Raw genomic sequence first — 24338 nt, 5'->3', positions numbered from 1 at the left:
ATAATGGTTTACCCAACGTCCCTAATTCACCGGCAAATCGCTCTAATTTCAATCAGTTCCTAGCAAAACCCTTCTGTAACTTCAGACTTGTATTGCCACAATTAAGGAATGCGGCCAACCTTTTCAACTGGGGGGTGTCACACCGACATCTTCCCGTTGTCGATTAGTTTTTTAAATCTTGATACTTGCGCCACTTGGGGGCTATTTTTTCTTATACTGATACTAAAAATCAATTGCAAACCCATATCAGAACTTTTTGCTGTACTTGGTGCACTCGTAACCTCAGGGCATTCTTGATACCCTACCATTGGATCTTGCGAATTATCGAGCAGCGGCACCGTCAGCGTATAGGAGAGAAAGGACGGATAGCTGCGCGACTATAAAATGTGCTGAAAGCAACTCTATAGTGAATATTCCCAGTAAGCATTATTGGCCGGAGTCGGATAGGTGTCATGCTGTTGACACTGACGGTTCTAAGCTAAACGGCCGAGTTGGTGGTGGAGGCTGCTCAAAGGACCTAGGCCTATAACTTTCCTTCAGACTATCCGATCACTTAAGTGTCATCCAGGCAAAAGTTTTAGCCATCATGGAAGCCGCAGTTAGGATATGGACACACAACATCGGCAAAGATTTTTTTTTTCAGCGACAGCCAGGACTTCCTCCGATGCCTGGCCAAAATGAGTTACTAAAAGATCCCGTTACGTTTACACCCCAAGTGAGGTAAAATGTCCACATTTGTAGGAGTATAGGGAGTTCCCTTTCTGGATAATCTACACCCAAGTTCCCTAGTTCACCAGGAAATCTTCCCTTTGTAAACCTTGATATTAGGGCCATTTAAGAGTATTGGAGGCATTGACATGTCGTAACAAAATTCGCACACAAAATACATTTTCTAAAATGAGAAATAGTTCTGGTAAAACTGAGTAAATCAGTTAATAGCCGCGCCCACTTTCGATAATGCTAAATGTGGAAACAGTTTCTCGGTAAAATTTGAAAACCAATATCTCTGAATTTAAATGAGCTATACGATTGAAATTAACAGAGGAGTATACGCTGAGTGGAATATAATCCTATTCGGGCTGCTGTTTCGAAGACGCCCTAGATCAGAGAACTTTTGAAAAACGTACTGTATCAGTATTGCGTTGAAGAAAACCTCAGATATTTTTTTCCAAATCGTCTCACGTTATTTCAAAAACGCCCTTTTTCAAACGCGTAAATTCAATACATTTCGAGTTTGCGTTCTGAGATAAGAGTTTTCTTTCTACCAGCAAATTTGGGATAAGACGTATTCGAACTGACAGCCTAAATAGGGTGATATTCCACCCAAAGGTCGACACTGGACGTTCGCCCAGCAATCGGAAAAAATGGAAACCGCCTTCAATACCGGGTTGTAAAAAAACAGTCAAATTATCAAGCATCGAACTTTGAGTAGTTTTATGCCGCCCGACCTGAGGGCGAAACGAATAAATAATTCGCCCAAGAAGAAAGGGTTTCGAAATGAAGCCTTGCCAGCTCGGTTTCTCCGGCAAGGCTTCCTGATACATCTCTCCCCCTCTTCGTGATACATACAACTTTTAATATCTAACAACGAACAAATAACACTCCCACACTTACTCTTCCGCTTCTGCTGCACTATTTCCCTGATATAAATATACAGTTGTGAGCACATAAAAGGCAGCAAAAAATAGAATAGAACTTTGATGATTTGTATAACTAAAACAGAAGTCAAAAACGTATACTAAAATTTCGAAATTTCAACTGGAACTTTTAAAAATATTTTCATCACTTTTAAATTGTTTGCGAAAACGATTACTGCAAAGATGTTTGCCATGAAGACCGACAAAAGAAAAAACTCATTGGTTAAGGCACACTAGCAAAAGGAAAAATTTTCTTTTTAACTCGAGCGTTAACGTAACATGAGGGGTCAAACCAAATACATTTTTGACAAATTTTTTAAAATAACTCTGAAAAGCAATGTGAATTTTGAGAGAGCTATAACTTGTACTTTGAGCTACAAAACTCCATACTCAATAAAATCCAAATAAAAACTTTGAAAGTTTCTCAAAATTTCCCGATATTTTGAAAACGTTCTTGAAAGTGGTTTGCATAGTTTCAGTTACAAAATGTATAGAAGTTATTATTGAAATATCTAAAAAAAAAACTTCATTGACGAATTTTTGCAAAAATTTGTCACTGCTATTTTTCTGTTCGTTGCTTGTGTATGTATATAAATAAGGCACAACTACTCGCTCGTTTCATATATAAGCATGTAAAATATGTACATATGTGCAATAAGAAATATTTGTGGTGATTACTTCATCATTTGCTCTGAACTCAGGTGTTACCTACTGAATCTCCAACACCGGTATTAGAGTACGAAAAGTTGCGCATGTAGAGTATAGAGTGAGTGCACACAAACATGCATATGTACATAATGCATAACAAAAACAAAACGCCCAAAATTATAGTTAACTGAAATCTCCACAACTTCATGCAGACAGTAAATTAAACAAGAAATTTATAAACAAATAAGAACAAACACAGATAAGATTTTTGTAGAGCAAAAAAAACGAAGTATTTAATAATCATAAAACGCTAAAGGCCGCGGCATAATAAAATTTTTCATATAGATGCTTTTAACGCAAGCTTATGCATGATGTGTTGTTTGTACGTATTTTTATGGAGAACGGCAGATCGAGCGACACTGGCGCCATCTGATATGAAAAAGTAGTCACCTCTCAAATGTTGTTGCAAGCAAAGCATAAGAAGATTTGACATTTGCTTTGACTAAGGGTGCTGGCACGCTTTGCAAGTGAAATTATTTTTCCCACTCGTTGGTAACTTTTCTAACTTTTTTCGCAATTAAAAACTGCAATATAACTAATGAATACGACACAAAATATGTTAGCAAGTATTTTTGTTGTATAGGGAGAATGTGTATAACACTGCTTCGCGAAATTTTGTATGTGAGTGGGCAAGGCGAAATGAACACCAATTGCCAAGTCTGAAGTTCCTTTATATTTACAAACGCAACATCTTGGTTGATTGTGGCGATGTTACTCGAGTGCATAGGATTGCGTTGAACGCATCTAGAGTTGTGCTTTTTCGTTCATTTCAGATGAACGAACAAGATGTTCTTTTTGTTTATCTGTTCTTTTTTTTTCAAGCAAATTTGTTCACTGCTGCTCGCACCCGCGAAAAAAGCCAACAAGTATAGATGGGGGTGTGTATGCAGCAATGCTTTGTGTAGGTATATTTAAATGTGTTATAAATAAATAAGTTAATATATATATGTATAATTAACTTCAAAAAAAGTTACAAATTTCGTAAGATCCAGGAAATTAAAAGAGTAGAGACACAAATTGTAAATATGAACTTTTCAAGTTTAATAAATGTAATAATTAGATTCTTACAAAAGATGTTTTTCATAAATAGTCCATACATAGTTGTTGTAGCAGTGCCACACACACATGACCACACAAATCTTTAGTGTAATGCGGCAGTTACTCACGAACGTATGTACCAAAAACGGTCAGCTGACACGACCTATCTTATGAGTGTGCAATGTAAACGAAAACTCACCGACGTGCAACGCCGGTACGTACATAGCCCGGAATGTAGAAATCGAACCAATTTTGATTTTGTCCGTAAGAACGTGTTAGCTGATCGCTCTCTCACTAGACAGAGTTGCCTAGTAAACTTTTGTGCGCTAATTTTTGACCGTTTGCCGTTTTTATGCAAAAACACCTAATTAAAGTTTGAAAAATTGTGAAAATAATTCGAAATAATTATGTAAACAGACGCACACATTGATTCCTACGGGCTTGAGAGTTCGGTCAAACGTGCTTCGTACGACAAACGTCCGTACGTACGGCACACGTCGGTGGGTAACTGCCGCATAAGTGGCATCATCGACATTCGTGCTCACTGTGCATGGCGGAACGATACAAGGTGGCAGCATGGGAAGCTGATTATAACCTTTTTTATTTGATTTGATACATCAACTTCCGGCGCAGTACGTTTTGACATTTGTCCATCGAATTTACAAAAACAAAATACATGGAATTTTTATTTATGTTTGTGAGTATGTCACCATGCTGCCACCTTTTATCGTTACGTCATGTCACTGTGAATTTCAGCGTATGTGTGTATGAATTTACAATGTTCCCGAACGAGAAGAGAGAAAGAATAAATTTAGATAAAACGAACTAAAAGAACAAATAGAACCGAAATCGAAGATCTAGTTCACTTGTTCAGTTGAGAGACCCGGTCAATTGAACAAGTTCAGAACGAAACGACCCAACTCTAAACGCATCTATATAAAAACTTTAATGTGTTCCGGCCATTAAACGCATCTATATATAAAACGTCTTATGTGACGGTGCTTTGAATGAATTTTCAAAACTGTGGCAATGAATGTATGCAGGCAGCAGGCTATTATTAAATTTTTATGCCGATAGTGGAACAGCTGGAGACAGACCGACAATGGAAATGTTGAAAGCACAAACTAAAATTACAAATGAGAAATAGAAAATATGCAACAGACGGTCAGAGGTTGAAACAAAAAATTAAAAGCAATAGCAATATGAAACTAAAAACAGAACGAGAATCAAGGAAAGGCATGGAAGCCGTAGATAGCGCAAACGTAGATAAATATTCGTACATTTGTAGATATTCACATAAAACATAGTAAAGTAGAGTAGTCCAGAGAGTAGGAGGAGTTCGTTAGGTTAAGCAAGTCCGACGACAGTGAAGCCCCAGCAATAAGTATTTGTATATTTCCGGTATGTGCGTATTTACATATATATAAAGCATTTGTGAAGTAAATTTAGTAGAAATTGCTTTAGAAACTGAAATATATGTAAATTGCAAACATACTAACGCAATATGTCACAAGAAGCAAATTATAAAAAAAGCTGATGGATTGCTTCCTGCTATGCGTCATTACTCAATACAACGTTTATGACAACTTTGATAAAAATCATATTGGTGTTTTATCTACTACAAAAAGGGCAATAAAAAAGAGAGCGTCGCAATATAAGAAATTAATAATAATTTAATGAATGACCTTTTTTAATTTTTTCTGAAGTATATTGAAACAAACTAAGTATACCGGATTTTTAACCTGGGATCTTCCGTATAGAAAGGAAAAAACTTCTTTTTTTTTTTAATCAAGAACAAAGGTAAATATTTCAAAGTCTATAGATATGAAAACAATAATTTTATGATTTTTCACCACTTTTCGTCAAGCTGCCACCCCCCTTTTATATATTCACATTGAAAATAACCAACTCACATAGCTTAGTTTTTAAATGCGATGAAAAGGAGATAAAACAAGTAAGGAAGACTAAGTTCGGGTGTAACCGAACATTATATACTCAGCGTGAGCTTCAATTTCAGATAAATTACTTTTCTACATAACACGTGGCACCACCCGATTGAAAAAAAAATTTCTCCCTTAAAAATCTTTTATATAAAAGTGGGTGTGACCCTTAACCGATTTGGTTAATTTTTCTTCAAAGCATTCGTTATAGCAAAGGCAACCTCTCTGCCGAACTTTGTTACGATAGGTTTAACGATTTTTGATTTGTTTAATAATATTTGTAAAATTGATTTTATTACAAGTGGGCGGTGCCACGCCCATTTTAAGAATTGTTTTTCAAATTTTTATCAAGAGTCTCAATATCAGTCCAAATTTCAACATTCTAGGTGTATTATTTACTAAATAATCAGGTTTTTTGTTTTTTACAAAATTTTGTATATATAAAAAATGGGCGTGGTTATCATCCGATTTCGCTTATATCCAATACCAATCTATTCTTTGTTGAAGATAAAAAAAATAAATAAATGTAAGGCGCAATAACCTCCGAAGAGATCTAAGGCCGAGCATCTCTTTCAATTTGCGTCGTGCTCCTCTAGATTTTCCCTACAAATTGGCCGGATGGGACCTATATGTTTTATGCCGACTCCGAACGGCATCTGCAAGGCAGATGAGTTTTCACTGAGAGTTTTTCATGGCAGAAATACACCCGGAGCGCTTGCCAAACACTGCCGAGGGGCGACCCCGCTTAGAAACATTTTCTTCTAATTGAAAAACCTTATTTCAAAAATTTTGATGTTGCTTTGCCCGGGGTGTGAACCCAGGGCATACGGTGTGATAGGCGGAGCACGCTACCATCACACCACGGCGGCCCCTTGTTGAAGATATCTCAATATTTACTCAAGTTATCGTGTTAACGGACAGACGATGGACGGAAGGACGGACATGGCTCAATCAAATTTTTTTTCGATGCTAATGATTTTGATATCGATTCCTTTATTGTACAGGTATAAACCAACCGTTATCCAATCAAAGTTAATATACTCTGTTTGCAAAGCATGTTGAGTATAAAAATGTTAAACACTTCCTTTTATATACATAAATGGATCAAAATCCACTGGACACAGACATAATTTTGATGTATTTTGATTTTGACATTTTACTATAGGGGCATAGCATTGTAAGGGGTGGGACATTTTCACTCAAGTTTGCCGCAAACTTGAAGTAATTTCTCTTTAACAAGTAATTTTAGAAAGTTTAAAATTTCGTCTCTTTAAGGCAAAGCTTTGGTTTACATCAAAAATTTCTTTTTTCTAAGAATAACGGTTGGGACTACGAAATCAACTGACTATTAATTCGAATTATTTAAAAGTTGGCTTTACTATATCTTTTAGTGAGATACTAAAATCCAAATTGCACTTTAACCTAACCTGGATATTTTACAATGAAAAAATATATGCTCATTTTAGCTTGTGACGGGTGGGACGTTCCAATTGTAGCACACAATCTGTCAGCAAATTTCAGCTGCTTCGAATTTTCACGGATTAAAAGGCAATAATTTGATTTAAATTTTTTAGCCGAGATATCTTTCTCGCTATCGGAACTTTTTGTGAAAGGTATTTTACATCCTTTTTGTGTCCTCTGAAAATTTTCCAAGTCTTTAACCTAAAGGGCACCTACTTAAAAAATGAATCGCAAAATTTCAAGTCTCAAAGAATTTCCTAATTACTTAGACTTGTACGCCACCTAGCGGAATGCTTCTTAACTGAGTATGAGGTATTAGGTTTGCGGCATATAGAGTCTCTCAATTCTGAAATACATTTGACTCTTTCTCAAATATCTTTACACTTTTCTGAAATAAATTTTCCCGTTTCTTAAATACGGTTGGAAGGGATTTGGTAGAATATTTTTTTATAAATATTACCCATATTGTGTATATGGGTAGTTACTTAAAAATCGACCACAAAATTTCCAAATTCGGATGAGTTTTTCAAATATGATTTTCCTGACGCCACCAGCGTCACCTTTTTCTCTAATGTTTCATTGTCATCGGGTTCTGATGTGTGTTCCGAGTTTCAATACATCCACGGAAAGTTACTCAAAAATCGATTGCAAGATTTTGTACTGAAACTTCTGGATACAAATGAAATACAAGGCGCGATAATCTCCGAAGATTTTAGGCCGAGCTTCTTTTCTAATTTGCATTGTGCTCTTCCTTGTTTTTGACTACCACTTTTGTTATTGGTGCAGACCAAGATACGGAACTTTTTGGAACTGGATTGTAATTTTCCTGCAGGGCCTCGCTTCCACCACTCAATCTCTTTTCTTTCCAAGCTTTCTCTTCCACTCACTCCACCATCTGCTTTCTTTGTTTATTTCTGTTGCTATTTATTTTCACCATCTTTTAAATTTCTCCTTCTTTCTCTTTTTCACTCTTCCGCTCTTTCTCTCTATACTATAAATATTTTTTAATCTATCTTTTTCGATACTTCTTTTTCTTCCGGTTTCGCCCAAATTCCTTGCATATCTTCAAGTCAGAAGACATCGTTTGAAATGCTACACCTACTTTGCCAAACAAATTTGCATTCATCCAATTTTTTTAGTAACGATCGGAAGAAATTTTACTTCGATATCTTTTGCGACTCGAGTCTGCTCAGCCTTTCAAAGCAAAACGCCTTAAGACCGTGCCTAACTATATCTTGCTTTTTGTAGCTAATTTTATTCGATTCCACGACTCTTATTAAGACTGAAAGTAGAGCCAATATTGAAGGCATACATCTACATATTATAAATTTTATTATTTCGGAGTGCTTCAAGGACAAACAAAGTTTCCTATTTATTGCTTCTGATTACTTTAAAGTTTACCCCACTCCAAAAAAAAAACCTACATACATACATGTGAAGCGTACAAAAGCATACGAAATTTCAGTCATTGCAGTGAATAAATTTCTCCTCCACGTACTCCCCATACTTTGTGTGTGTATATGTCTGGAGTCCAATCAAACCCGTATTTTCCTTACCCACTCCAATAAGGGTCAAACCCATAAAACACCGAACGATTACAGTATTTTATCGCCGTAGTTGCTAAACTTACTTAAGTCTTGCTGGCGATTTCCGAAGTGCGTATATCAATTCGTAGATAATGTAGGACCAAAAAATTAGTTTACTCAGGCCAAGTCAGAGCAGCCTGCTATAAACATGAATTGGTTGGCGAAAGATAGAGGGGCACTGTCACGGGAAATGCATGCAGCTGGTTCAATCAGTAATGCCACACTTTAGTGTATGTGTATGTACAGTAGGGTGACTTTCGTTTTGGAAAATGTTCGGCTCCTCAACCTCAATCGCTAAAAAGCTAATAGTCGACAAGCACGAATCAGCATAGAATCAGCTGAATTCGGGGACAATTCGTTTTAGAATCGGCAACCAAAAGATGATTCTGAGTTTTTTTTTTTTTATACTCAACTGAGCAGAGCTAATCGATATAGATATAGACTTCTATATATCAAAATGATCTGGATGAAAAAAGAAATTCACTTAGCAATGTCCGCCCGTCCGTCTGTCCGTAACCACGATAACTTGAGTAAATTTTGAGGTATCTTAATGAAAATTGGTATATAGGTTCCTGGGCACTCATCTCAGATCGCTATTTAAAATGAACGAAATCGGATATAACCACGCCCACTTTTTCGATATCGAAAATCTCGAAAAACCGAAAAAGTGCAATAATTCATTACCAAAGACGAATAAAGCGATGAAACTTGGTAGGTGGGGTGATCTTATGACGCAGAATAGAAAATTAGTAAAAATTTTGGACAATGGGCGTAGCACCGCCCACTTTTAAAAGAAGGTAATTTGAAAGTTTTGCAAGCTGTAATTTGGCAGTCGTTGAGGATTTTGGCAGGAACGTTACTCCTATTACTATATATGTGCTAAATAAAAATTTGCAAAATCGGATGACGAACAAGCCCACTTTAAAAAAAAAAAATTTTTAAGTCAAATTTTAACAAAAAATTTAATATCTTTACAGTATATAAGTAAATTATGACAACATTCATCTCCAGTAATGTTATGGTGCAACAAAATACAAAAATAAAAGAAAATTTCAAAATGGGCGTGGCTCCGCACTTTTTCATTTAATTTGTCTAGAATACTTTTAACCAATCCTTGTGAAATTTGGTAAGAGCGTAGCTTCTATGACGATAATTGTTTTCTGGGTGAAATGGGCGAAAACGGTTAATGCCACGCCCAGTTTTTATATACAGTCGACCGTCTGTCCTTCCGCTCGGCCGTTAACACGATAACTTGAGCAAAAATCGATATATCTTTACTAAACTTAGTTCACGTACTTATCTGAACTCACTTTATCTTGGTAATAAAAATGGGCAAAATCCGACTATGACCGCGCCCACTTTTTCTATATCGGAAATTTCGAAAAATTAAAAAAATGCCACAATTCTATACCAAATGCGAAAAAAGGATGAAAAATGGTGATTGGACTAAATTAATATAACTTTAGAAAAAACTTTGTAAAATGGGTGTGACACCTACCATATTAAGTAGAATAAAATGAAAAAGTTCTGCAGAGCGAAATCAAAAGCCCTTGGAATCATGGCAAGAATACTGTTCGTGGTATTACATATATAAATAAATTAGCGATACCCGACAGATGATGTTCTGGGTCACCCTGGTCCACATTTTGGTCGATATTTCGAAAACGCCTTCACATATACAACTTAGGGCTACTCCCTTTTAAAATACTCATTACCACCTTTCATTTGTTTATTTATTTATTTATTTATTTATCAGTCTACAAATTAAACAATTATACAGATCAAATATACCGACACTTAAATCTCAGATGTAATACACGATATAAACAACATAAGCAGTCATCAATATTAAAGTAATATTTAAACAGTATTTAATAAACGCTTGAAAATTTCAATTAAAAACTTAGAAGTAAGCAAAAGCTAAAATGTTGTAAATGTGTTAAAATGTACTCATGAAGGAGCTATTAAATAATAATTTATGAAATTGACAATAAACCAAATTAATAGTCGATAAAATATATACAGAATAGCATTTATACAGAGTAAATTTGATACCCATATCGTACAAACACATTCTAGAGTCACCCCTGGTCCACCTTTATGGCGATTTCTCGAAAAAGCGCCCACCTTTAAATACACTTTTAATACCTTCCATTTGATGCCCATGTCATACAAACACATTCCAGGGTTACCCTAGGTTAATTTTCCTACATTATGATTTTCCCTTATTTTGTCTCCAAAGCTCTCAGCTGAGTATGCAATGTTCGGTTACACCCGAACTTAGCCTTTCTTAGTTGTTTTTTTTTTTTTTTTTGTGATTATATACCGCATATAAGTATTTACGTTCTCCATGCAGGTAAGGACCACTCTAATGTACCTACATATGCATATGTTGTCACTCGTCATCCTCATCGCGCTGTGCTGCTTACTTTTTTTTTATCATTGCAGTCGATTTCTAGTCTTTTTACAATCGCCACTATTTTTTCGAAACGAGCGTGGGCGAACATGTTTATCTTTCTGCCAAAATATGATTAACCAAATAGCAACACTGGAAATTTTGGGTAGGTAAAATCGTAGGCAATAAAAATACTAAAAATATCTATAATTCATTTTGAGGTAAATTGAGTGCATATGGCCTTATGTAACGTTAACTTTTAAGTTTAAATATTTTCTTCGAAAGATAAGAGTTTCCACGAAAACGAGACACCGGTTTGGTACTTTAATTAGTCCTCAAGCTAGTAACATATGAGAGAGTTAGAATCGCGGCTACAGAAAATCACATATTGCCTCAATACTTTGCGATAAGATCCCAAATTGAAGAGATTACCACTGTCAGATGTGATAGTCCTATTCCACATCGTCATCTTTAATGCTCTTTTTAAACGGTTTTTGCCTTGATTTGACAGACAGGCCGCACGGTCGTCGTGAACGACAATTATAACAACATACGCAATGTTTATCTTGCATATAGAATTAGTGGTGTATTTATCGAAAAGAGACGGCGCATGGACCTAAGTGCTTCGCCCCTTCGAGTGTGTGGATTTTAGTCACCTCCAGGTGTGCCAGGTATGCCTACAGCGGGAATATTCTAAGCCCCTTAACCTACTGAGTTGGCCGGGTACTGTTGTACCAAGCGTAAGGCTATGCGGAATCGGATATAGTGTGAATATGGTTAATAGCTGAGGATTTTTGTTGTTGTTGTTGTAGCGATAAGGACACTCTCCGAAGATCTTGGGGAGTGTTATCGATGTTGATGGTCCTTCACTGAATGTAGATCCGGTACGTTCCGGTCCCAACGATTTGTTATGACAACATGCGACCTTCTAGGCCATACCGCCCTCCCACCGCCTAGATCCATAAGGAGTTCGGGGTCGCCAGAGCCTCGGTTATTAATGTAACAGGATTCCCTACGGATAGGTGAGGTTGACAATTGCGTATGAAGAAGCTTGATATTGCGCTGGCAACCTGAAAGGGTTGCGCTACACAACCCCTTGAATCTATTTGGTATTTTAGTCGCCTCTTACGACAGGCATACCTACCGCGGGTATTTATTTATTTATTTATTTATTTAAAGTCAACTAACAAGAGTGGTCGACTAACAAAATATAAAGAAAAGTAACATAAAAAAAAAATAGCGTAAAAATATATACAAGTATAGAATTAAAAATGGAATTAATAAAAAAATTACAATTTTGTATGACGTTGAACAAGAACTAAAGTTAAACTATCGTTACAAATTAAACAACTAAACTTTAAGATATCAGTTGAGACTGAAAAGTATAACATTGCGTAAGGCAACAAACGAACATTCGATACTAATGCAATTATACAAGTCGTTATAGTACGAGCACCAAACACGTATAGGATCATTTTTGCCAAAATTTATACGACACAGGGGTAAATGGAAGGGTACGTAGTGTCTGGACGCCCTAGCAGGAACTGCAAAGTTCAATCGGCTTAGCAGCTCAGAGGAGTCAACCTCACCTAGAATTAGCTTATGCAGGAACATTACCCCGAGTAATATTCTACGATTTTCCAGAGTTGGCAAATCAATGAGAAGAAGTCGACTTCTATAAGACGGAAGATGAAGATTTGAGTCCCAGTTAAAGGCCCGTAGAGCAAAAATTAAAAATTGCTTCTGCACAAACTCAATACGCTGTATATGAGTAATATATAATGGACACCAAACATACGAGCAATACTCAAGTATTGGGCGGACCAGCGAAGTGTAGAGGACTTTGGTCAGATACGGATCGTTAAACTCCTTAGCCCAGCGTTTAACAAAACCATTGCTTTATTAGTAATAGCTGAAATATGTGAATTGAAGCTCAGTTTCGAGTCAAACAGAACACCTAAATCGTTAATCGAAGATATACGCTCCATAAAAGTGCCATAAAGTGCATAAGACGACAGGACAGGCTTCACGCGATGAAATGTCATGAACTTACATTTGGAACAGTTTAGAACTAATGCATTTATTGTACACCAACGTTGAAATGAGTCCAAATCAACCAGAAGTAGATTTGAGCGAGTTAAATCCGAAGGCAAGCATGTATAGCAAATTTTTTACATCATCGGCATACATTAGAGCTCGTGAATGATTCAAAATCTGTGGCAGATCATTAAAAAAAAAGAGTAAAAATTGTCCAGTGTAACCTCAAGTGTGGGGAGCAAGGGATCTTCAGGCAGGGATAAGGCAGGGATTCGACTGAGGCCAGTACCCATTGAACTATCAACAAAAACTAAATCTAACAACTTGTTTTTAGAGTTTACCACATTATTGATCTGAACTAGCGGCAATTCAATAAGCGAGCCAATAAAATCATGCTGAGTGACAGGAGTCAAAAAGTTTGAATCATCGTTGCAAATCCAACTAACGTATGGTAAGTTAAAGTCCCCAAGAACCAATAGGCGATCGTTATCACGCAAACGAGAATGCAGGCTGTGGATAACTGCTTTATGGTAATCATAAACGTACATATCATATATGTAGGAACAAGAAATATATAAGACAAAATTCGGGAACAAGAGCTTTACAGCTATGAATTCAATTTCAAGCACGTCATCAAAGTTCAAGAATTCAGTAGAAATACTGGACAATACAGCGATCAGGACACCGCCTGCTCTCGACTGGCGATCATACCGAAAAACAACGTAGTCATTTGAAAATAACTCTGAATTCAAATTATCAGGTTTTAGCCAAGTCTCTGTGAAAGCGATCACTTCCGATGTAAAAGTAAAACTGTTAAGGTAAACAGCATTTAGTTTAGAACGTAAACCACGAACATTCTGATAGTGAATAGTTACTTTTGAATCGTATTGGCAGGGCTGGTAATTAAGTTTTTTGAAACTATACGTGCGCGAGGCTCAACCTTCGACTTTGTGGTGTACAAATGTACTACCGAATGTATAGGCCAAAAAGATTTGTCAAGAACCATATCAAAAAAAATCATCTGGAACTGATATTTTAAATGATGAAAATCCCTCACATACTTAAAAACAAATTTATGTGCACTAATGTTAATAGAACCTGTACTATTAATCTTAGCTAAGATATAATTAAACACATCAGACTCCGTCAGAGATGGATACAATCTTGATACGAAAATTGCCCGTCTAGGCGGCACGGCAGTAACCAACCTAGGACCAGCCGGATATAAATTAGTATCACCCAAATTTCCAGCAACATCAACAATCAACAATGTTCTAACCCCCTAACCCTCTGGGGGTCGTAAACTTGAACGAACATTCATCTAGTGTGAAACTGATTATTGGATGAAACTTTAAGTCGTAGATTCGAACGGACAGTTCATACAATCCGATATTAGCAAAGGTTTCAATCACATCCCTTGGTTGTGAAGCAGTTTATCCTGGTGCTCAGTAAATGTTCGTCAGATCCCTTGATTCTTGTATTGAAATTGTGGAATTGTATCATGTGTCTGATTAGTAAAGCATTAGAACATGATGCAAGGAATTATTTATGCTTGGATTAGAATGGTAATAAAAATTAAAGTGCAGTTGCCTCGCAACCTACAGCTTGTATCTAACCAAGGTAAGACATTGTGATTGTAATTTGGTAAGAACGATCGTAAACTGAAGTGTTTGGATGAGAAACATGGAGCTGGTCGTTTAAACGCTGATCACGCAATTAGATCCGTGTGTTTGACACTGTGAGGTTGACCCTTAGAGGCAGTTTCTCACGTTAAGCATATATATGTATATAATTGTCTTTTCTTACTTTGTTGCTACAAAAACTGCATATACGAAGACTTACTGGGCTGAGTTAAGCTTCAAAAACAAGTCTTACGCCTTACACTCTGAAGTGCGCTTCTAAAATAAATATGTTCGCCACTTTAGAGTTTATTTTTTCCTAACTCGTGCCAAGTGTTTATTTCAATCCACAATACTTCTGTCTGCCAAGATATTTGTAATTTATTTCATCTTTCATCGACTAACTTCAGTCAAGTGGAATGACTTAAAGAAACTTAGTAAGCTCTTCCTTTTATTTTAGTTTTCCCATTTCTAGTGAGTTTTATGTCACTTTCTTTGTGTTTGTGCCACGTCGACGACATTTGTTTGATGACCTTTGTGCGCACAATACCGTCTGTGTACGCCTTTTTTAGCACATTGAACGCTCATTCAGAAGAGCAAAAAACCTTCTCGTAAATATATTTGTGCGTATTAAAATAACAAAAACAAAAAAGGGAACATTCATAAGCAGCAAAACAGCCGGCGAGACAGCGTTTCAAAGAGGTTGTTGCCACAGTCATTGCTCTTTCTATATCTATCTCTCCCTCGAGCTCGGGTTGGCATCATCATCACTCAGCACAGTTAAGTCAACGACGACAATTGCCGGTATTTTGTGGCTTATTAATAAAATTAACTTAAATGGCATTTGATAAGATTTTCACTGTCAATTTGGTAGTCATGAGGAAAGTCAGTGGAATGGGACGAAATTCCTAAAAATTTGTATCTTTTTTTTATTTTAAATTTTATCATTGTTACCACCAGCAGTGAAACATTGCCACCCGGACCGCGCATACGCCAAAAATGTTGAGTTAAGAATAGCAGAATAAAGGCGAAAAGCTTAACGACACCGGCTGGCTGGGCTATTGACATGTGATGGGCACACCCCCATTTTTAGTACGCGTTGGCACGCACTGACGCAAACTTTTAAAGGTTATTGAATGGAAAACACAGTCTGTCGGCTCAGTGGACTTGTTTATGTGTTTTTTCCAGGCATTTGAATGAAAACCGATGGGCGGTAATGGGATGTAAGTGTGTCGAGCAGTATATTAAAGGATAGAAAAGTTAAAGAATTTAAGAAATTGCATATTTGCAGGTTATGTTTGTTGTTATTGTTTTAGCACCATTTGAGCTTGGTGGGCGGTTATTTAACTGGCATTATGGATCATCTATCGGCAAAATTGCTGTTTCTAATGGGAATAAGGAATAATTGATGTTTGGTTTATGATTTCATGGAGATCATCATGCAGGAGGTGGGGAGGTGTATAAGTATAATTTCAGTCTGCTATATTCTGAATACCAAGACGACAACAAACTTAGGACTCAACCAGTGTGTTAAGAACAAACCCGCGATTAGCTATGGCCATCATAGGAGGCGACCATTGGTCAAACAAATCCTTCCCGTTGCAGTTGGGCCAGTATCAGAAGGTATTAGTGCCAAATTAATTTCCAGCAAAGGGCAGTCCATATCCCTAACACTACCTTAGACCATTGGGATGTGCTGTGGGCCTTCATAAGAAATTTAATTTTGTTTCAGCATCTTAAAAAAAATAAAGTCGGGAGCAGTGGAATAGTGGTGCCAGAAAGTGAAGGAACTAAAACCACATTAAATACTGAACATGATATATAAGGGTATAACTGGAAAGTTCTGGAGTGGTAGATCATCCTTCTCAGACCATGCATATAGCATACCCGTTAAGAAAGTAACTGTTACGGTCTGTCGTAGCTCCTTATTTGGTACTTTGGAACCTTCGCGGAGCATTGTTACTGCAGGTTTTTTTGTAGCGACATATACAACTTTATAGCAATTCAGCTTTTCGAACCTAATTTTCGACCTCAACTACACAAAACGAAGCCAGTACCGGATTAGCCCGCAAAGGACTGCCCATATTACTAAAACTTCAGTAAACTTGGGGGGAGTGTTATCCCGGTAACATGTTGTTGTAGCGATAAGGACAATCCCCAAATGCCTTGTTATCGAAGGTCATGGTCCTTTGCCGGATGCAGATCCGGTACGTTACGGTAACAAGCACCATAAAGGTACTAGCCCGACCATCTCGTGAACGATTTGGTATGACCACATGGAACCTTCTAGGCCATACCGCCCTCCCACCCCCTAGATCCATCAGGAGTTCGGGGTCGCCAGAGCCTCGGCTGTTAATGAAACAGGATTCGCCAGGGTATGTGAGGTTGACAAACTATATATTGCGCAGGCAACCCCTTGAGAGGGTATTTTAGTCGCCTCGGCCTACGGCGGGAATATTCTAAGCCCCCTAACCCGCTGGTGATCAGCATGCCGCCGACTTCAACGATCCCTTCAACTGGATAATTCGTCATGCCGCTATCGACTACACAACTATTCAGAAATTTCAATAATCTGTTTAATTCTCAAATGAGCGTATATGTATTTATATAAAATATGGAGTAGTCCATATTAACAACAAAAGAATGACAACATTTTCACCAATGATTATTTCAAGTATGGATGCGGGTACGTACGTAAGTAGTTAATATCTTTCAACCCTAAAGTTGCCAATAACAAAAGCGCACAAATCCAGTGGGTGAAAAGGCGAGCGTCAACAGTGCACTGCAACCAGTCTCACATCATTGGATATGCACGAGTGCGTGTGCATCTCTGTAGAATTCGAGTGCGCGTAATTGAAAGTGAATTTGTCAATTTGATGATTTCGGGTCCAATTGAAAGGCAGCCAAATGAAATGCGAAGTAGTAAAGAACAAAAAAAAGGGGTGGGTACTGCGAGAATGCAAGGCAAGTGAAGGAAATAAAATGCGAAATGAAAGTAAGTTATTGGCTGGAGTCGTCACCACGATAGCCAATTTAGTTCGCTTGGATAAAAAATGACTTTTGGCTTACTTTGAGTAAACTGGTCCCTTATCTTCTGGGAAGACCTTTTATGGAAGTGTTTGGCAAATTTAATACAAACGTTTTAGTTTCGAAATTTTCGATTGATTGAGAACTTTACGTGCTGTTTAAGACGGCATATACGACCTTGGTTGTTGTAAGGATAAAGAAACTATACCCTGCCGAATATAGATCCGGCATGTTTCGATAACTAGCAGCTTTAAGGTACTAGTCCGACCAACTCGGGCGCTACTAGATACGATCACGTATATGCAGGGATTCAAGGGGTTGTGTAGCGCAATATATAGCTTCTCCAACCCAATTGTCAACCTCACCTTCGAGCGGCGAATCCCGTTTCACTAACAGACGAGGCTCTGGCGACCCCAAGCTCCTCATGGAACTTGGGGGTGGGGAGGGAGGGATGGCCTGAAGGTTTAATGTGGCCATATAAATCGTTCCCGAGATGGTCAGCCCAGCACCTTAATGGTGCTGTGTTACCGGAGCGTGTCGGATCTGTATCCGACAAAGGACCATCACATCGACAACACTCCCCAAAGCCTTCGGGGAGTAACTAATCGCTACAACAACAACAACAACAACAACGTGTATGCGAGGGGTTGATAAACGCAGTTCATTGCTTCCGCAAACCAATTGGCAGTCTCACCTGCGCTAGGCGAATCCTGTTACAAATATGCATGAATCATATACATATATGTTTGGAACCAGGGCTTGGGGGCGGGATGGCCTAGGAGGTCAATGAGGTCATATTAAAATTGTTCCCGAGATAGACGGGCTTGATGGTGCTTGTTACTATAACGTATTATTATTATTATTTATTTATTATTACGGCGTTTTAAGGCTAAAACTTAGATTATTGCAATTTGTAAGTACATTGTAATAGTAATAGGATATCCAAAATTTGGGCTGTTTGAATGCATGCGATTCCGATCAGCACGGGAACTGGCGATCCCAACGGGCGTGTCCTGGAGTAATCTTATTTGGATGTTGGAAAGAACGTGTTCGCAATCCTGCCCTACTCCAAGACTTATGAATACATAGTTTAATTATTTATGTTGTCGGAATGCAATAGATTCCAATCAACACATATGACTCGGGTCTCAGAGTTATAAGGCACTTTTATTGGGAGGTTGGAAAGAACGTATTTCCAATACTGTCCTGTTCCAAACTTATGATTACAAAGTTTCGTTATTTATGCTGTCGGAATGCATTTGATTCCGATCAACACAAAAGCTAGCAGCTCAGAAGAATGAGCCACTTTTATTGGATGGTTGGAAAGGGCGTGTTTCCAATCCTCCCTGCACCGGCTTTTATATAAACATAATTAATCATAATATATTATTGTTTTTTTATTTTTGTTGGAATAGACGTGACTCTCAAGAACTCTCCAACTGTTTTTCTGAGATGTCCTTTTCGGGAACTCTTCCCAATTTGATTGCGAGCGATATATTTGATCTGACGCATAAGGTTCCTCTGTGTCTGTTTGGATTGCCCATGTACGCTCAAGGATCAGTAACATGAAATACAGATACAAAATATTTTATCTTATTAGAAGGGTTTTGCAATATTCTAATAAACTTTTTATGAAAGTGTTTACGTTTTCACAATTTTTAACATGATTAAAGCTTTTCAGGCCTATGTAAAATATATTTTGATTGTCCATGTCTGTTTTGAAAAGAGATAATCTAAAATTTTTATTTTCCCTAATTATGTAAGTGGGTTTCATTCACATACACAAGTTTTTCACTTAGGTAGACTTGTAATTTACCATGATTGATATTAAATACAAATTTCATACCTTGGTAAAATATCAGCTGTTTTACACTCAACCAGTTTAGTGCATCGATCATACTCTTTATGGAAGTGTCGTACCTCATTTTCAATATAAATCTCATAGCTTTGTTTTGCCTAATTTGTAACCTGAGGCCCTATTCAGTAACTATGTGTTTTGAAATGAAAATTTTTTTTTATTGGGCATATGGTTTGGGCTAGCTTAAACTAACTTAAACAAGGGTAATAAATTTATTTAACCCGTATTAAATTAGCATTAAATGTTGTGCAATTTAGTACGGTCTCGTTTTTTGCTTGTGCTGGAAAGGTTGGGCTAGCTTAAGGGACCTCAGCAATATCGTTAGGTGTATCATATGTCACACCTTTTACGATCATTGTCAAGATCTTTTCTTGTGGCCTTTTAAGTTTACAACATGCTTAACATGCTTCCACATTAGCTTGCTATTTTCTCCATGTATTTAATCTTCGCTATTCTCAATGTATTTAATCTTTTTAAATTTGTAGGACTTCGCGACCATCGGGTCTATATCCGACAAAGGACCATAAATATCACTCCTCAAAATCTTCTTCGCTACAATAACAACAACAACAATCACGTATAACCGTCATCCCTCGCTGGCCTTACCATCTTTGGAATTCATTAACGTTGATTTTAAACATAACAAAATATCCTTTGTTAATAAGTGAGCTCGGGAAAGTGCCAATTTCTGTCTTGTGATTTACCTACCGAAACAGTTAGACAAGACAAGGAATCAGGAGGTGTTTTTAGTCCGCCAGGACGTATATCCTGGTCGTAATAATATAGTAAAACACTATTAAAGTTGGGGGTAGGTGTTCCCTTGTCTGCTGATTGTTCCAAATTCTACAACGTTTGGCATGTTGAAAGTCTGTTTGCTATCAATCAATTATGTGATATGGTAAGGACCTTTAAATTTGAAAGGAAAGATACATTTTTCTGAATCTATGCACTGCGAATTATAGGTATATTGAATATATTCATCTATCCAAAAATCCTTAAGTTTAATCTCGCGACAGGATCGAATTCAAGAATTATGTACAGGTTCAGCCGCGCTGCCGATAAAGCGAAAGCGGCTACTAGACTATATGCCTTGTTTGGTAATGTGGCTTTTGAATATGCTGTGATCTTTTAAGCATGGCTTTTTATGTAGTTTATAGTTTATACCATTCTATGATGTGTTCTCCTATCAGCACCTTTGCTTCCGCAGTCATGAAATTTCAGGCAGATTTATTTCTCTGAGCATGCCTCTTCATGCCTGCAGAGGTATGGACATTTCGGTTCTGGTTTCGCAGATTCCCCTCCGATGCCTTCTATATATTAGAGCCATGGGTGCACCATATAAGAGTGTGGTTCTGGTGAATCGCTTCTAGTATGGAAGTGCCCCTTGTTCCTCAACTATACTTTGAATAGCTTCTCAAACCTAATTAGCGCTCTGATGCCATCTCTGGGAAATTGGATGTGTGTAATTCGTTCTTTTAATATTTCTATATTCCGGGACTATATCAGTTAGCATCTGCCAGGGTTTTTGTTGTATCATGAGCTTAGAATATACCCGGGGTAGATATGCCTGCCGTAAGAGGGGACTAAAATACCAAATTGATTCAAAGGAGTTCAGCTTCTCCAACCCTATTGTCAACCTCACCTACCTAACGGTGCCGAATCCTGTTTCATTTACAGCCGAGGCTTTTGCCACGCCAAGTTCCTCATGGAACTAGGGCGTGGGGAGGGCGAGATGGAGGTTTAATGTGGTAATATAAATCGTTCCCGAGATGGTCAGGCTAGTACCTTTATGGTGCTTTGTTACCGGAACGTACCGGATCTACACATGTACATATGTCCGGCAAAGGACCATCAACATCGATAATACAACAAGAACAACATACGAATAAAAGGAGATGAAATGGGCCAAGATGACCAACCCTTTGCAAAAAATTGGACCAAAGTGGTAACAGTGGTAGCCACTAATTATTCCCCGAGTATGTATGTGTGCATATATGTAGGTGTGGCAGAGTAATATGGTATGTATAGAACAGCGGTCGAGAGCTATTAAGCGCCCAAAAAAATCGTGAGATGTGTCAAAAGACACTTCTTGAGCGGTTCAAAAGCTATTCACGAAAAACAGAAAAATTACCAGGAACTCCACCGAAAGCGGTGTGGGATCCATAAAAAATTACCCGGTAACGTTTTACAAGTCAGTGCACCACGTAATTTTTATCAAAAAATTTTCAAAGGTGGTATCAAAGACCCATCTGGGCCTCCGTTTTTAGAATCCGGAGCGGAAATTAATGTTTTTATTTCTGTCAAAAGATAAAAGCAAAAAATCGGTTCTACTTTTCATGTGGTTGTTGTTTTTTGTCAGATTTGTTGTACACAAGAAAGGTGTTCTGCGCGCATTTAGTTTTGTTCCCCAAACCGATGTCGGACCCACCCAGGGAAATTTTTTATAAGCGCGGCCAAAGGCCGCCAAAGCATAAGTGTTCTATGCCAAAAAAAACTATGGATCTGGTACCATATTTCGGACCCTCTCGGAGTCTTTTTATGGTTTTATGTAAACACCTTTCGACAGAAGTAAAATTTTAGATTTCCGCTTTCGGATTCTTAAAACGGAGGCCGAGACGCGTCTTTTGATACCACCTTTGTTAATTTTTGATAAAAATTAGGTGATGCACCTATTGTAAAATGTTACTAATTACCCTGACTGGTCCACCAATGAAGTGGGATCAAAATTAAATCCGTATAATTTTTTTTTTTTTTTTCAAACAAAGTTAAAGTCATCTGCTTATAATTCCTGACAGAAGTAAAACTTTATTCCACCTACGGATTATAGTTGTCGAGGTCAATACGCGTCATTTGACAACTCTCTCTATATTTTTGGGCGCGTGTTAGTAGTGGCCAGCTGGTCTAGCCTTTTACCATAATTATTTGCAAAATGAGGAAGGAATAAGTAAAAATAGAAGTGCAATTACAAAAAATTATATAAAACTTTAATCCTGAATATGAGTCTATCATGACTGAAATACCCGCTGTACACCATTACAAATACTCTACGGTCCGGATGACGGCAGAAAATAATGTGCAGTGTCAGCAAAAAGCTAAACAGGCAACCGGCCACACCTATTCCAGCAACAGTGCAATCAAAACGAAAAACTTATTTAGCAACAAATGTCCAGCAAAGGCAAAATTACACGTCACAGAGCTAAATTGGATGACAAGCAGCCTAGGAGTAAATGCAGGTTTTCCAATTAAATATTTCTAATCAATTAAAATATAATTTAAATATGAAACTTCAATTGCTAGCGATCTCATAAAGTGATCAACCAATTGTACATACATATGCACATATATACATACATCTGTATACATACAAACAAAAGTAACTAAAGTTCTAAACAATAAATTAGAATTTGTTTTAGTTTAACGTGATCAGCAAATTATTTTCGTAAGCATAAAATTATCGATGGCAAAATATCAGTCAAATTACTGGTTACTAACCTTTAATGCATTCAAATCGATATCATCCAATGAGCAATTCACAGATGGGGCAAGTTGCTGTTGGTGCGCCATTTTGATTTGCTATTTTATGTTACCTCCTTTTATTTTTGCCTTTATTCACTTCTCTGTAATAATTCTTTTATTTATTGTCTTCTTATTTTTTTGTTACTGATATCCGCTGATATTCACTTTTTTATTTTTATTTCACATAATTCTTTCTATTCTATTCATGTAATTCTCTTTATTTTCGAAGTCTCGCCTTTGCACTTTTCACTTAACTTCTTCCTTTGTTTCTTCTCTGACCTTCCTTTTCACTTTTTCCTTAGTTTAATCACTTTGTTACATCCTCTACTTCTAATTTATTTTATCTTTGATGGATTTGTATCAAGAAATATTCTTCGAGTTTCTAAATGCAAAGAGGGAATTATTCTTTTATGAAATCACATGGATTTTTAATACATAAAATATTAAAACACTTTTCATATAAAGCACAAGATGGGGTGTTGGGGAGCAGCAGCAATAGCGGGTTCCCATTTATTTCGCTATGACCGTTTACTCCTTTTTTTAGTTGGCTGCTTTCACTATTCTCCTCAATCTTCTCACGAACTTTTCACAAACTTTTCTTTTTTTCTCGTTGGTTTTCCTTTGTTTTATGCTTGAGTAAAAATTTCTTTAAAGATTAGCAATTTTCCACGTCTCAGCCATTTGGAAGGCGGCGGCACTAGCAAAGATGACGGCAACAGCAGCCAAACCACCCAAGCTCATACAAATCAAACGGATTTTGTTGTTGTCAAGTATTTATTGGATACTGTTGCGTTGTTGTTGCCGCTGTTATTGGTAGCGGCTGCGGCAGGTAGACAACTGAAAAGTGCCACAAGAAAAATGAAAATTTGTATTATCTAAAACACGTTGAATATCTACACATTATTGCATGCAAAATTGTATTTCTAACTGCTGCTTAGCACAATTGCACTCAGTTGATAATAAAACTTGATCGCTGATTGCACTTTGCCACATAAGATCCGGTTTTAAATTTTTCTTTCACTAAAGGAAAAACCAATTTGAAAAAGTTTTTTCTCCACGCCCGAATCGTCGTTTATTTCCACCTCTTACATGAACGAATGAAGAATGAATGAAAAATTTCGTTTGTTGAAGAACATGTAATGAGAAAACAACGAAGGGTACAGCGGCGACATCTGTATATGAAGTTTGTTATAATACTTTTTTATAAAAAAAAACTGCTATGTAAATACAAGGAAAAGCAACCGTGCAGTCGGCCTGGGCTGCATCGTAGAAGGCAGTAAAAAGTAAAGACGTATTTAGTTAATGCTTTGGCCGCTTTAAAGCGATGGAAGCGCAAAGCATTTCATTGTTATCCTATGCCACAGTTGAAGCGTGTACGCGCAGTAACGCGGTCATAGGATCTGAATAGCCTTAAGGTGCGTGCACACTTAGCGGCGCGACATGTAGCGGCAGCGGCGCTTCACTTTTTTGCCTATTTGATCAACATTGCCGCTCATGGCCGCGTCGCGTAGTACTG

At 37.4% G+C, this 24338-nt stretch overlaps 1 protein-coding gene across 8 annotated transcripts in view; it reads right to left on the bottom strand.

The window, feature by feature from the left end:
• msn (serine/threonine-protein kinase msn) overlaps positions 1-23905 on the bottom strand; it is a 161349-nt gene extending 137444 nt beyond the window's left edge. For 7 of the 8 annotated variants that reach the window (XM_067790384.1, XM_067790390.1, XM_067790391.1 and 4 more), the window contains exon 1: positions 22799-23905. In XM_067790384.1, coding sequence (XP_067646485.1) covers positions 22799-22870 — 72 coding nt within the window. In that variant the 5' untranslated portion in view covers positions 22871-23905. The remainder of the gene's footprint in view (positions 1-22798) is intronic. The other variant, XM_067790385.1, reaches the window with a different exon arrangement.
• Between the last annotated feature and the right edge of the window lie 433 nt (positions 23906-24338).

The sequence above is a fragment of the Eurosta solidaginis genome, chromosome 5 (assembly GCF_040869045.1).
Source record: "Eurosta solidaginis isolate ZX-2024a chromosome 5, ASM4086904v1, whole genome shotgun sequence".
NCBI lineage: Eukaryota > Metazoa > Arthropoda > Insecta > Diptera > Tephritidae > Eurosta > Eurosta solidaginis.
The sequence above is the reverse complement of the archived record's forward strand: the minus strand, read 5'-3'. Positions and strand labels throughout refer to the sequence as shown.